Genomic DNA, 16,185 nt, shown 5'->3' on the forward strand with positions numbered 1-16,185 from the left:
ATTGGCCCAGAAGTTGATTGAGAGCATGCCCAGTCAAATTGCAGAGGTCCTGAAAAAGAAGGGCCAACACTGCAAATACTGACTCTTTGCATAAATGTCATGTAATTGTCGATAAAAGCCTTTGAAACATATGAAGTGCGTGTAATTATATTTCACTACATGACAGAAACAACGGAAACAAAGAGCTAAAAGCAGTTTAGCAGCAAACTTTGTGAAAACTAATATTTGTGTCATTCTCAAAACTTTTGGCCACAACTGTATTCTCCCAGCAGGGATGGAGGGCTTTCTCCACCAGCGATAGAAAGCTATAGAAAGTAAATCTCCCAAAGTGATGGTAATTCCCCTCTTAGATAGTTGCCTACAAAACAGGTGTTCCCAATGGAAGATTTTCCCTCACTTCTTGTTCAGGGGCAACTCTAAAGTTTGAATTTCCCATGAATTTCTTTCTCATTGACAATGGTTACCAGTCCAAAAAAAAAGTGCGACTCTTCTCAATTGGGACACAAAAAGCATTAAAAACTTGACTGAGGGTCTAATCCAGGGTTTCTCAACTGGGGTTCATCCAGAGGTTGCTAGAGGTTACTCTGGAGGTTGCTAGGGGTTCCTTGAGCAATGAACAAGTTCTGCCTCTCAGGTAAGTTCCCAAATTACACCGTTGATTTTTTTGGTTTCTGCAAGGGGGTAATTCTTCCCAATGACCACAAGTGTAAGGAGAATTCTTCTCACCGACCATCACACTAATGGATCATGGGTTGTAGATAAAGTAATTTTTAGTAGAGGTTCCCTAAGGCCGCGTACACACGATCGGTTAAACTGATGAGAACGGTCTGATGGACCGGTTTCATCGGTCCAAACCGATCGTGTGTCGGCCCCATCGGTTATCCATAGGTTAAAAAAAAGAAATCTTGTTTTAAATTTAACCGATGGATACCTAACCGATAGAAAAAAAACGATCGTTTGTAGGCACGTCCATCGGTTAAAAATCCACGCATGCTCAGAATCAAGTCGACACATGCTTGGAAGCATTGAACGTTTTTTTCAGCACATCGTTGTGTTTTACGTCACCGCGTTCTGACACGATCATTTTTTTAACCGATGGTGTGTAGGCACGACTGACCATCAGTCAGCTTCATCGGTTAACCAATGAAAACGGTCCATCAGACCGTTCTCATCGGATGGACCGATCGTGTGTACAGGGCCGGAAAGTTATTTCAAGGGTTCCTCTGTAGTGAAAAGGTTGAGAAGAGCTGGTGTAATCCTTCCAAAAAAGTGAAAAAAAAATGTGGCCTAGAGATTCACTTAAAACTGGTTATATATATGTATATCTCGCTTCGGCCAAAAGATACACTGGGAATTATACCACAGGAAGTGTTTCTCTAAAATTCCAAAGAACTGCCCTTAAAGGGGTTGTAAAGGTTCAGCTATTTTAAAAAACAAAAAAACAAACATGTCATACTTACCTCCACTGTGCAGTTTGTTTTGCACAGAGTGGCCCCGATCCTCCTCTTCTGGAGTCCCACGGCGTCTCGCGGCTCCTCCCCCACAAGAGTTTACCGCCTCTGGGAAGCTCTATCCCTAAGGGGTTAGCTTGCGGGCACACCCCCGGGCCGTCCAATCGCCACCAATTGTATGACTCGGCCCCTCTCCCCCCCCGGTGTCCGCGTCATTGAATTTGATTGACAGCAGCCGGAGCCAATGGCTGCGCTGCTATCAATCTATCCAATGAAGAGCCGACAAGACCTGGGGGAAAGCAACGCAGGATCGCGCCCACTGAGTTTTGGGGCTCAGGTAAGTAAAACGGGGGCTCGGGGGGAGGGTTGGCCGGAGAGTGCATTGTGTTTTTCACCTTAATGCATAGGATGAAAAAACACGAAGCTTTACAACCACTTTATCAATCAACTATTTATTGATCAACAATTGATGCACAGTACAGATATATTATAAAATGGCATGTCTTCAGATAATTTTGTTTAGTCAGCTACCAACATACTATGTTTTTCATTTAGAGTGCCCTCGTAAAACCTATGGCCTGAAATGCCACCAGCCCTGTGACTGTCTCTATAACGCCACCTGTGACCATGTGACGGGTCACTGCCAGTGTGAAGCAGGCTGGTCAGGTACACGCTGTGAGAAAGGTAAGGAAAGAGCTGCTTTTTGTTTCTTTTTTAGGACAATACAAAAAGTGCAGTAATGTATAGCAGGCAAAGTTTTACATTTATTGGCTTCGAAAAGGCAGACAGTAAAATGTGAAGGACTGATGTGAGGGCAGGGCTAGCTGTAAGAACGTGAGGGGTCTTCTTTTAATTTTGGGTTTGTGTAACAAATAACACTTACAACAATAGAAAAGAGTACCGCTCCAAGCCCTGCAACCTATGCTGTGCTCCCGCCCTGTAGTACTGACAGGTGCAGACTCTGCGCTGATCCGTGGAAAAAAGAAATGTTCCTGGACTGCCGCACTCTGATAGGCGATTTATTGAAACAAAATAAACAAAGGATAAAATCCAAAGCTGTATAACATCCAAAAATTCATGCAACACTGCAATCAATGGTAGAAAGTGGACATAGGGGACAAAAAAGCTAACATGTTTCACATCATGGATAGATGCTTAGGGGTTGTGTGAGGATCTGAAAGGATTTAAATAGAAAACTTTGAATGCAACCAAACCAATTAGAGCTGGTCTGCACAGCATTATAAAATTAGATACCTGATTGAAACTGACACAACCCATGGTCAGAACACCATCTGCACAATCAAAAACAAAAACACACATGTGTATGTGACATTCTAACCTAAAACACATTCTATGATATAGACTTTATAAGTGTATGTGAAAACATACAAAGATATGCAATAAATGAATAAATATATATAAATATACTGCAAAAATAAAGTGCTATTAAATAAATATAAATGAAAACCGATATGAATGATATCGTGGTAATAAAATGTGGAGACAATGTGTGAATGTGGAGTTGTTCATAAATACGGTGCTGATCTGTGTTGGAAATAAAACATAACAACAATGAATTGTTGATATGCAAGTGCACAAAAACTGCAATAAATATATAAATGTAAATGTGTATATATATATATATATATATATATATATATATATATATATATAATCGTATTTATCGGGGTAAAGCGCGCACCCCCAACCTGGAAGGGAAATTTCCTGAAATAAGAAAATACTTACAGTTTAAATGCTCCTCGTCAGTGTCTTGCTCGGCGTCCATCGGCGGCCTTGTCCGGTCCGGCGTCCGTCTGCGGCCTCTGTGGTGTCCTTCTGAGCCGATCCCCACTTCCCGCACTGTGTTTGAACGCCGCTGACATATACCGGGTGCAGTACACTCGGGCACGCTCGGCTCCTCTCGCATAAAGGCTAGGAGGCGGCACAGGGCATGACCACGAGCGGAGCCGAGTGTACCCGAGTGTACTGCGCTCGGTATATGTCGGCGGCGGCGTTCAAACACAGCGCAGGAAGCGGGTATCGGCGTATATCGCGCACCCACGATTTTCCCCTTATTCTAAGGGGGAAAAAGTGCACGGTATACGCCGATAAATATGGTAATTATGAAAACATGGTCCAACATTAAGTGAAATAAATTAAATGGAATTAGATTAAATACAATATAAAATTAAGATCGGACCCATGTAGTGCAATAAATTAAATTGAATATTTATGTATTTATTTATTTATTTATTTATTTATGTGCAGACAAATATGTTCAATGTTTGTATAATATAGTCATGCCCAGGATGTAATATGGGCAAACCCCAACAAGCATGATGAGTATGCATGAAGAGAAATTATTTATAAATAAAAACATAATATAATAAGTTGCTAAAACTCCTCAGTGTGAAAGAAGTCTAAGACGTCTTGTAGTTCTACCTACATACTGAACTGAACACAACCTGCATGTAAGACACACAAGCTGCATTCTTTTATCAATTGTAACACACGTTACGTTGCATATGCCATTACATGCAGGTTGTGTTCAGTTCAGTATGTAGGTAGAACTACAAGACGTCTTAGGGATCGTCTATATTATCATCTTTATGACATCGAAAAGGATCATATGACTAACGTGGCACGGCATTGGAATGAGGTCCATCACAAGGACACCTCCAGTTTGGTTATTCAGGGACTAGAAAAAATTGTAAAACCACCGAGAGGTGGTGATAAGTTTAATATATTGTGTAAACAAGAGGTTCGGTGGATATTTCTCTTGAATACTAGACGCCCCTCAGGATTAAATTTTGAGTGGGATGTATCACATTTTTATTAGTAATTTCTACCATCCTCATTCATATATTGATTATATATTGTTTACATTAAACTTTTCTTTGAATGCACACAAGTTTTCTTGTTCCAGGATTACTTTCAGGACGTATATTTGGTTTATATATACTCCCTTTGTTTGGGATGAAATAAATCAAAGCAGACCTTTTTTTGGTTATGAAATACACATTTACACCACGCAGATACTTCCTTTAATATTTAACGTTCAGTGTTTAGGGCTCGACCCACATCACACTTGTCATTTTATTCCATATATTCCTTTGCTGTCCATAGATTTATGTTAATGATATTATTCTTTATATTTCTTTTAGATGCAATGGATTAGTTTATATGACAAGTGTTGTTGGTAGTAATTATAACAACTTCAGTATATTAATTTATACAAATTTTAGCAACTTATATTATGTTTTTGTTTATAAATAATTTCTCTTCATGCATACTCATCATGCTTGTCGGGGTTTGCCCATATTACATCCTGGGCATGACTATATTATACAAACATTGAACATATTTGTCTGCACATAAATAAATAAACAAATAAATACATAAATATTCAATTTCATTTATTGCACTACATGGGTCCGATCTTAATTTTATATTTTATTTAATTTGATTTAATCCAATTCCATTTAATTTATTTCACTTAATGTTGGACCATGTTTTCATAATTATATATATACACACGTTTACATTCATATATTTATTGCAGTTTTTGCGCACTTGCATATCAACAATTCATTGTTGTTCTGTTTTATTTCCAAAACAGATCAGCACCGTATTTATGAACAATTCCACATTCACACATGGTCTCCACATTTTATTACCACGATATCATTCATATCGGTTTTCATTTATATTTATTTAATAGCACTTTATTTTTGCAGTATATTTATATATATATTTCTTTGTATGTTTTTACATACACTTATAACGTCTATATCATAAAATGTGTTTTAGGTTAGAATGTCACATACACATGTGTGTTTTTGTTTTTGATTGTGCAGATGCGGTTCTCACCATGGGTTGTGTCAGTTTCAATCAGGTATCTAATTTTCTAATGCTGAATCCGTTCGTGAATCGCTGTATTTTCCTCATTTGCATATTTGAATGGCTAATCAATGGCAGCGCCAGCATGCGGCCAGCGTAAATGTGCGCCCACCCTACGCCGGCGTAGGCAAGTTATGTCGGTGGGATTAAGCCTGTTTTTAGGCGTATCTTAGTTTGTGGGTACGGCGCACAGATACGACGGCGCATATTTGCACTTACGCGGCGTATCTGGAGATACGTCGCCGCAAGTGCTTTGTGAATCCGGGCCATACTGTATATAGCCTCTCTATATCCAGAATGGCTGCACACAACTCAGGAGAGCTCTGTGTCAAATCAGATGCAGACTCCACCAAGATGGCCACTGGGAGCCCAATGCAGGGAACCTTGCAATGTTCCCCTATTTTTTTGTAATAAATACACTTCCCATGAATAATTTTTTTTTTTAAGTTAGCCCAATTTTTTTTGTATAATGTGAAAGATGATGTAATGCCAAGTAAATAGATACCTAACATGTCACACTCTTGGAATGGCAACGAACTACGATACTTAAAATCTCCATAGGCGTCATTTACAAATGTCTACAGGTTACCAGTTTAGAGCTACAGAGAAGGTCTTGTGCTAGAATTATTGGTCTGGCTCTAATGATCGCGACGATACCTCACGTGTCGTTTGAACACTGTTTTTTATATATATATATATATATATATATATATATATATATATATTTGCGGTCACAACTTACATATGTGTTTGCTTTTTTATTTTTACACTGTCCCTTTGAAAAAAAAAATTCTGATCACTTTTATTGCTGTCACAAGGAATGTAAACATCCCTTTATCTGGGTCGCTCGGGTCTCCCCGGTGGGATGGGAGAGCCCAGATGAGCTATGGAAGGCAGCGGGAGAGATGAGGAGGGACTTTCCCTCCCGCTGTTTGGGATAACAGCTGAGTGGCTTTTTAGCTGCATTGGTTGTTATACTAAGAAGCCGACTGCAGGCTCTCAAAAATGGTACCGGAGTGATCAGTGCCGATCCTGACCTCCCTGGGGCCCTAAGCAAATTGACATGTCACATTAAAGATGAAAAGCGGGGAGGGGGGTGGGGGGGCGCTGCCGACAGTGACATGTCACATTAAAGTTGAGAAGCAGGGGAAGGAGGTGTTCTGCTGTCAGAAATTATGACATCTTACATTAAAGTGAGAAGCGGGGGGTGCTGACTTCTTACCTCTTCTCCCATCGGATCGGCCCTGGGGGTGATGCCTGCAGCTGCAGGCATTACTCTGGTACAACCCCTTCAAGCCAAGGTCACATATTTGCATACCTCCCAACATTTTGAGATGGATAGCAAACGTATGTAGGCATAGGACACGCCCCCTGTCACACCCCCTTAATAGGAGAATTAACCAAACAAAAAAGGTTCATTAACTCCACAAGGGCTTTTTTTTTTTTTACCACTCCTGTTCCTTTATATTGGCTTTTAAAATGTACAAATGCAGCAATCTAGAAATTGGATGAAAGGTTTAGCACTGGGAAACACTTTTTGAAAGATAAAAAGTGCATTTTATATACAACTATATAGATCAGACCAAAATGAGGGACAAATGAGGGGGGGGGGGGGGAGGGACAGAGGGACATTGCTCCAAATCAGGGACAGTCCCTCGAAATCAGGGACAATTGGGAGCTATGCATTTGCGTACGGTTGGCATAAAGGGGTTAAATAGTCTAAGGATCCAATCACACTTTTGTGACTTATCGTGCGACTTTGTATAACTTTTTCTCCATGAAAAGTGAGGTGGAAACAACATGTAACCCTTTGCACTACTAATGATGACAGTAACCCAATGGCTGCCAAGGTGTCATAATATAATAAGACCAATTTGATGCAGTGTGCGGCGTATGGTCTGAGCACTGACAGGCTGACCCCCCACCCCTTCAACCTCTGCAGCAATACTGGCAGCGCTCATACATCTATTTCCCTAAGACAACCTCTTGATATGATGCTGAGCATGTGCACTCAACTCAACTCCTTTGGATGACCATGGCGAGGCCTGTTTTGAGTGGAATATGTCCTGTTAAATCGCTGTAAGGTCTTGGCTACCGTGCTGCAGCTCAGTTTCAGGGTCTTGGCGATCTTCTTATAGCCTAGGCCATCTTTATGTAGAGCAACAATTCTTTTTTTCAGATCCTCAGAGATTTATTTGCCATGAGGTGCCATGTTGAACTTCCAGTGACCAGTATGAGAGAGTGAGAGTGATAACACCTGAGACCTTGTAACACTAATAAATCACATGACACCGGGAAGGGGAAACGGCTAATTGGGCCTAATTTGGACATTTTCCCTTAGGGGTGTACTCACTCTTGTTGCCAGCAGTTCAGACATTAATGGTTGTGTGTTGAGTTATTTTGAGGGACAAGCTGTACACTCACTACTTTACATTGTAGCAAAGTGTCATTTATTCAGTGTTGTCACATGAAAAGATAGAATTTACAAAAATCTGAGGGGTGTACTTACTTTTGTGAGATTATGTATGTATAATATATACAGGGCTCAAAATTTCAAGTCCTGAGCTACTAGCCAGGCCTCAAGAGTTACTCGCCACCAGTTGCCCCACCTAATTCATACACTGCCCTGCGCCTAATTGCACCCGTAAACACGCCCTCGTAGATTATCTCATGGAATGACAATGTTTTATGCAGAATCAAGTTACAAAATTAAATATTACCAACAACAACTTTAACAAAATGGGACAGGGCACTGGGGGCAGACCAGAGGGACAGGGCACTGGGGGCAGACCAGAGGGACAGGGCACTGGGGGCAGACCAGAGGGACAGGGCACTAGAACTGGGTCTCTTCCCCATTCTCTTGCTGTCTCCTCTGCAACTCCCATCCATCCATCCTCTCTCTTTCTCCGATTCATCTCATCATCAGGAGCCTGTGTGTGCGGCTCCACGCTTGCATGTCCCCACTTCCCCCTTTTATTCAGGCTGGCAGAGAGGAGAGGAGCTGCAGCACAGGGGGAGGGAGTACAATCCAGCGCTGAGATCCACACAACTGCACAGCCATTGACACCATAGCACAGCGCACAGCACACATTGAGACCAGTCTGTTCACAGTGCTCAGGCTAAACTGTTGGACACTTACATAGAGCACAAGGAGAAGAAAACTACACAAACTAGAAGGCTGCCGCTCTCATGTCAGGGCAACTTTCAGTGAGCGCTGCACCGGAGTGGTAATTTTGGCAATCCTCCACCTCACTCATTACTTTCTGCTCTCCAGCTACATTGGTCGGGCCCGAGGGAGGGGGGCAGGCTCACAGAGGTCATACTGTTAGGGCCCATGGCTTAATGAGAATTGTAAGTAGTGCACCTGTGTACTGCTCTGCCTGTGCGCGGCTCACCAGACTACTTTTCCCGAGCATGCACCTTTCCTCTTCGGCCGCCAATCTCATCGGGACTCTAAGTGTAGGCACAGATTGGAGGGAGATTGGTCATGCAGCCCTGTCATCACTCGCCCCCAGCTTAAATCTACTCGCCAAATGCTAGTAGGCGAGTGGAAATTTTGAGGGCTGATATATATATAATATATATATATATATATATATATAATTTATTTATATTAACATTATATAAATGAATGTACGTTTTATAGTGTTTACCTGCATGATCTTATGTGATGTGGGAAAACAAACTGCTTCTTCCATCAGTATTTCAGCTAAGTGTTTTGTGTACACAGCTCCCGCCATGGATGTCACTATAGTGCCGAAGACTTCAATAGCCACAGACTCCATTGGACCCATGATCGGCATCATCGCCTTAGTAATCTTGGTTGTGGCGCTGATCGCGTTCTTCCTAGCATACAGACACTGGCAAAAAGACAAGGAGAGCCGTAACTTAGCTGTGGCGTATACATCCAATAGGCCGGCCAGTGGTGAATACGAAGTACCAGGTAATACGAAGTGTACAGATCCTTTTAAAGTGGTAATTGGTTTTATTTTTATTTTCTATTTAAAAGGTGGACCCCAGACCCATCTGTGTAAGAAATTGAGATAAATAAAACACTTAGTCTAGGTTGCAATCATTTTTACGCAACAGGGAAGAATTATGAAAACGGCAAAAGAAACAATTACTGTAGCTGTGACCTTTTTTATTTTTTTTGCATTAAGATTTCAGATTGGGTATTATGTGTCAGGCTTTTAGATTTATTTCAGATTTTGTCAGCTTTCCAAAAGTAGACATCATAGAAAATAGATGTTGCTGTATTTTTACTTTATAAAAGGGCATCTAGTGGCTCAGTGGTTAGCACTCCTGCCTTACAGAATTGTGTTCCTTAGTTTGAATGTCTGGCAGGACACTGTATACATGAGGTTTGCATGTTCTCCCTGTGCTTGCTTGGGAAAGGGGAGGTGTCAAACCTCTGCAGAGAGATCACTGCTTCCCCACAGAGAGCAAGGGTCCTTCTTTGCTGCATGGGGGAAGGCTTTTCTATTTAGACCGTGGCTGTTCAAAACTGAGTGGCAAGACTTTGCACACCTTGTGTTTTGTTGCATCTGAAATGTGTTAGCTGATACTGTATAAATTGGAGGGTTTTTAAAGGAATCACCACTTATATGTTGCGTCTTATACGGTTTACAGATATTAACAATACATAGTTAGTACGTGTGCACCCCTGAATGTAAATGAGCAATATTATCTTTCGACTTTCCTACATGTACTGTGCATGGTTGGTTTCTATGTCGTGGTTATCTTCTAGTCAGCTGACTTTCCTTCATGTTATTACTGTTAGCCCATAATCATGTGTGCCTATATAATGTGTGCATGAGTAACAGTTCTTATCCTTTGAACAGGTGTTCTTAATTTGATTCCAAAGGATTATTTTTTAATAACAAACATGTTATACTTACCTGCTCTGTGCAGTGCTTTTGCACAGAGCAGCCCTGAGTCTCTTTCTGGTGTCCCCTGTCAGCGCTCCTGGCTTCTCCCCCCTAACCGGTGCCCCATAGCACGCCGTGTGCTATGGGAACACTCATGCAGGTTCACTCACGAGCCGCACTCTGTGTGTCCATTGACACACAGAGTTCAGCTTAGCCCTGCCCCCCGCTCTCTCCTCACTGGCTGTGATTGACAGTATCGGTTGCCAATAGCTGCTGCCTCTCTGTGCAGTGAGGAGAGAGAGAGGCAAGAGAGTGGCTGCTCTTGTGCTCAGCGCTGGATCGAGATTGAGCTCAGATAAGTACAGTTGCTTTTAGGGAGGGCTAGGGTGGTGAGCTGCACACCCTAGCCCTTGTTAGTTACCTTAATTCAGAGAATGCATTAGTGGTCTCCAAACTGTGGCCCGGGAGCTGGATGCGACCCTTTGCTTGCTTTTATCTGGCCCTTGGGGCACTATTTCATTCAAAGACACTAAAGAAGGGCACAATTCCTCCCAATGACATCAAGAGTGGGCTCAGATATGTACAGTTGGTATAAAGGGGGGCTGGGGTGGTGAGCTGCACACAGATGCTTTTTTATCTTAATTCAGAGAATGCATTCGTGGTCTCCAAACTGTGGCCCGGGGGCTGAATGCGACCCTTTGCTTGCTTTTATCTGGCCTTTGGGGCACTATTTCATTCAATGACACCAAAGAAGGGCACAATTCCTCCCAATGACACCAACAATGGGGAACAAGTTCTATCAATTACATCAATGATGGAGCACAGTTCCTCCTAATGACACCAACAGTGGGGCCCAATGACGCCAATGATGGGGTACAATTCCTCCCAATGACACCAATGATGAGAATTTTTTTTTACTCCCACTGAAGCTGGAACAGTGGGGGTTATTTACTAAAGGAAAATACACTTTGCACTTGTAGTACAAAGTGCACTTGAAATTGCACTGGAAAGTGCAGTCGCTGTAGATCCGAGGGGGACATGAAAGGAAAGAAAAAACAGCATTTTAGCTTGCACATGATTGGATGATAAAATCAGCAGAGCTTCCCCTCATTTCAGGTCTACCCCTCAGATTTACAGCGACTGCACTTCCAAGTGTACTTTCAGTGCAATTTCAAGTGCACTTTGCACATGTAGTTTGCACTTGTAGTGCAAAGTGGATTTGCCTTTTGTAAATAACCCCCATTGTGTACTATTAGGCCTTGTACACACGATAGGATAGCCAGAGGACAGCAGTCTGAAGGACCGTTTTCATCGGTCAAAACCGATCGTGTGTAGACCCCATAGGTTATTTAACCTTAGGTTAAAAAAATAGGAACTTGCTTTAAAATTGAACCGATGGACGCCTAACCGATAGGTCAAAACCGATAGTTAGTATGCAAAAGCATCGTTTAAAAACCTGCGCATGCTCAGAATCAAGTCGACGCATGCTTGGAAGCATTCAACTTCGTTTTTTTCAGCACGTCGTTGTGTTTTACGTCACCGTGTTCTGACACGATTGGTTATTTAACCTATGGTGTGTAGGCGTGACGGACCATCAGTCAGCTTCATCGTTTAACCTAAAACAACGGTCCTACAGACCGTTGTCCTCTGGCTATCCTATCGTGTGTACGAGGCCTTAGTGGCCACAGTCCGAACCCCCTAGGACATTAAACTGACCCTTTGTTTAGAAAGTTTGAGACCCCTTCATTAAGGTAAAAAACATAAAAAAAACTTTACCTTTAGAACCACGTTAAAGCGGTGGTTCCCCTAAAAATAAAATTTTAACATTGCTTTTCCCAAATAAATTACGATTCGAATCGGCCGGTTTTATAAAAAAAAAAAGGTCCGTACATACCGTTTGTTGTTTTCGTTCCCACCGCCACTTCCGGGTACGATGCTGGCAGTGGGCGTTCCTAATTGATGGACAGGCATCCGACCGACGCATACATCGCGTCACGAGATGCCGAAAGAAGCCGAACGTCGGTGCGCATGCGCCGTATAGAGCCGCACCGACGTTCGGCTTCTTTCGGCATCTCGTGACGCGATGTATGCGTCAGTCGGATGCCTGTCCATCAATTAGGAACGCCCACCGCCAGCATCGTACCCGGAAGTGGCGGTGGGAACGAAAACAACAAACGGTATGTACGGACCTTTTTTTTTTTATAAAACCGGCCGATTCGAAACGTAATTTATTTGGGAAAAGCAATGTTAAAATTTTATTTTTAGGGGAACCACCGCTTTAAGTGCAAACCTTTTATATATTATCTGAATGTATTACACAAGAAAAATAAATGCCCCAAAGTTATAATGCAAACAAAAAAGGTCAAAACTCCAACATGCCAAACAATATTACAAGGCTTGTTGACCATAATTTCTCCCAATCTCTGGAAATAAAATAAGAAAAACAATAGTATACACAAATATATATTAGCTTTTCAGTTCATTCCTCAATGTAAATAAAAAAAAAATATTTCAAAAATACACATACATCATATGGCCAAAATTTGTGGAAACCTTACCATCATAACTACTATATAAACAATAATATGTAGAAATGATTGAGTTCAGGTGTTTCCAATAAAGGGTGCTGATAATTCTTTGACATATAAACACATTTTAGATAATTGTGTATTTCTAAGCTCTTGGTTTAGTAAAGGTAATTTTCTATTCCAGTAAATGCAGATCCATAATGACATGGTTTGACAAGCGTGAAGGAACATGAGTGTCCTGCACGTCAACCCTTTTGAACGCTTATGGATTTAATTGAAACACCAATTGCGAAACAGGTCTTCCCATCCAACATAAGCATATGACCTCACAAATGCTCTTTTGGCTGAATAGGTCCAAATTCCTACGGACACAGCCCAAAATCTTATTACAAGCTTTCCCAGAAGAGTGAATAGGATTATGAGGGGGGAGTTCCATATAAATGTCCATAGTTTTGGAGTGGGATGTCCAACAAGCTCATATAAATGTAATGACCAGGGGCCAGATTCTCGTAGAATGGCGTATCTATGCGGCGGCGTAACGTATCCGATTTACGTTGCGCCGCCGCATGTTTTTTAGGCTTTATTCACAAAGCACTTGCCTGTAAAGTTGCGGCGGCGTAGAGTAAATAATCCGGCGGAATTCAAATTCGGCGGGTAGGGGGCGTGTATCTTTTAAATGAAGCGCGTCCCCGCGCCGAACGAACTGCGAATGCGCCGTCCGTAAAATATCCCAATGTGCATTGCTCCAAATGACGTCGCAAGGACGTCATTGGTTTTGACGTGAACGTAAATGATTTCCAGCCCCATTCACGGACGACTTACGCAAACGACGTAACTTTTTAAAATTTGGACGCAGGGGCAACATTACGCCGGGAAAAGCCTAACGTAAACGTCGTAACTTTACTGCGTCGGCCGCGCGTACGTTCGGGAATTTGCATATCTAGCTAATTTGCATACTCAACGCGGAAATCGACGGAAGCGCCACCTAGCGGGCAAATGGATATCTATGCGTAACTGATTCTAAGAATCAGTCGCATAGATAAGACGGCCCAGATTAGGACTTACGACGGCGTACATGGCGCTGCGCCGTCGTAAGTCCTTTGAGAATCTGGGCCATGGTTTCCATAATCCATTGGCCATGTTGTGTACCGTATTTGCCGGCGTATAAGACGACCCCCTAATTTTCCAGCTAAAATGTTGGTTTTGGGATATACTCGCCGTATAAGATGACCCCCTTCCTACTAGTCATGCCTCACCTCACTGTATTATTACATGCCTCGCTGTGCCATTACATGCCTCACTGTGCCACCATTACATGCCAGACTGTGCCACCATTACATGCCTCACTCTGCCACCATTACATGCCTCACTCTGCCACCATTACATGCCTCGACAATCCCTTACCTTATCCCTGACACGCAGAATCTCATTCAGACCGCGGGCATCCATTTTTCAAAAGCTGCGCCTCCTCCTCGTGCTGTTCTGTGATAGGCGGAAGACTCGGCTTCCCAGCAGACACTATGTCCGAGAGGGCATCTGTGATAGGCAGGACACTGAACAGAGGCTCTGCTTGGAAGCTGAGTGTTCTGCCTATCACGGAACAGCACGAGGAGGAGGCGCAGCTTTTGAAAAATGGACGGCCGCGGTTTTACTGAGAGTCTGCATGTTAGGTACCGGCAGTAGTGTATTTAGGGTTTGTGCTGCCCTAGGCCTGACTAAACTTCTGCACCTCTTCATTTAAATATGACCCACCCCTTCCTGTCAAGGCCACACCCTGTTTTTTTAAGACCCGTCCTGAAATTTTCGGGGGGGAAACTAGTTCTGAGGGCCCTGGGGGAGGGCATTGGATTACCTTAATTTGCATAGTTTTTCTCTCACTTGCTGTTTGGCTATGGGGCAGGAAGTGAAGGGAAATCTCCGCAATTGGACAGGGATGGTAAAAAAAACTGACAGGGGCTATAACCCTCCCTCACTCTATCCAAAATGAAAAAAAAAAAGTGTTGATTATAGTTCTACAAATTTCTGATAATTTTATTGAGAGGACTAAGAAAATATAACCATGCCAATGGTACAACAGAAACATAGCACAGTGAGGAAGGTTTGTGATCCAGGATGATGGGACAGTCCAAATTAGAAGCGCCCCCCCACACACACAGTTGCGGAATGCCGGGCAGAAGCAGAGCTTTATGGGGGCGCTAGACTAATTTGCCTAACAGTGTAGTGCAAGCCAGCGGGGACTCTTTTTGTGCTGCTCCCCTGCAAAGTGCTGCCGTAGGCCTGGGCCTTGTTGGCCTAGGCCAGGATACAACATTGGGTACCAGCGTATAAGATGACCCCGACTTTTAAGAAGAATTTCATGTGTTAAAAAGTCGTCTTATACGCCGGAAAATACGGTAAGTGGCTTTGATCATTAATCCACCCCAGATGATATATTTTAATTCCATTAATATTAAATATATTAATTAGAAAGAGTATAGCAAATCAGATCTAACAAATAAAGTAGCACGTGGATTTGAAGCCCTGACTTTTCCAGCAGTTTTCTGCCTGAACCCAAACTATAGCTTTATGGTGTTGCTTTAACCGCTTAAGCCCCGGACCATTTTGTTGCTAAAGGACCAGGCCCCTTTTTGAGATTCAGCACTGTGTCGCTTTAATTGACAATTGCGCAATCGTGCAACGTGGCACCCAAACAAAATTGACGTCCTTTTTTCCCCACAAATAGAGCTTTCTTTTGGTGGTATTTGATCACCCTGCGGTTTTTATTTTTTGCGCTACAAACATTTTGTACTAACCATCAGATCGAAATCCGCGCGGAATCCATCCGCGGTGACAAGTCGCGCCATCGCCGCGACGATGACGCGGCGACGTGTGCGACGCTGCAAGGTAAAGACTTCCCACGCATGCGTCGAATCATTACGACGCATGCGAGGGAGGGGATCGGACGGATTGATCCGGTGAGTCTGTACAGACAACACGGATCAATCCGCTGGACAGGATTCCAGCGGATAGATTTCTTAGCATGCTAAGAAATTTTTATCCGCTGGAAATCCATGGACCCGAAAAATATCCGCGGATAAATATCCGCTGGGCCGTACACACCACAGGATCTATCCGCTGGAACTGATCCACGGATAAATACCAGCAGATAGATCCTCTCGTGTGTACGGGGCCTTATAGGAAATGGATCTATTAAGATCAAATATCCAATCAGATATAGTCGGCGGGTGAGGGGAGGTCCACCTAATGGCAATTTGTCTTTGTGACACAAAAAGCGCTCTTACAACAGTAAACCACATTGGTGGTTTAAGCACTGAGATATCAAGATAGCCCAGTAGACACATTAAGGAATCCACTGAAAGATTCAGATCTAAAATCCCATTAAGTGTACCCACTACCTCTGCCCAGTACCTCTGGAGTTTTGGGGCATCGCCATAATAG

The 16,185-nt window shown here is 42.8% G+C and overlaps 1 protein-coding gene across 2 annotated transcripts in view; it reads left to right on the forward strand.

Annotated features, from left to right (window-relative positions):
- Positions 1–16,185, forward strand: part of LOC120920885 (multiple epidermal growth factor-like domains protein 10) — a 221,048-nt gene that overhangs the window by 188,695 nt on the left and 16,168 nt on the right. For both annotated transcript variants that reach the window (XM_040333275.1, XM_040333274.1), the window contains exons 19-20: positions 2,007–2,135; positions 9,082–9,294. In XM_040333275.1, the coding sequence (XP_040189209.1) occupies positions 2,007–2,135; positions 9,082–9,294 (342 nt within the window). The remainder of the gene's footprint in view (positions 1–2,006; positions 2,136–9,081; positions 9,295–16,185) is intronic.

Source organism: Rana temporaria, chromosome 13 (genome assembly GCF_905171775.1).
Source record: "Rana temporaria chromosome 13, aRanTem1.1, whole genome shotgun sequence".
Lineage (NCBI taxonomy): Eukaryota > Metazoa > Chordata > Amphibia > Anura > Ranidae > Rana > Rana temporaria.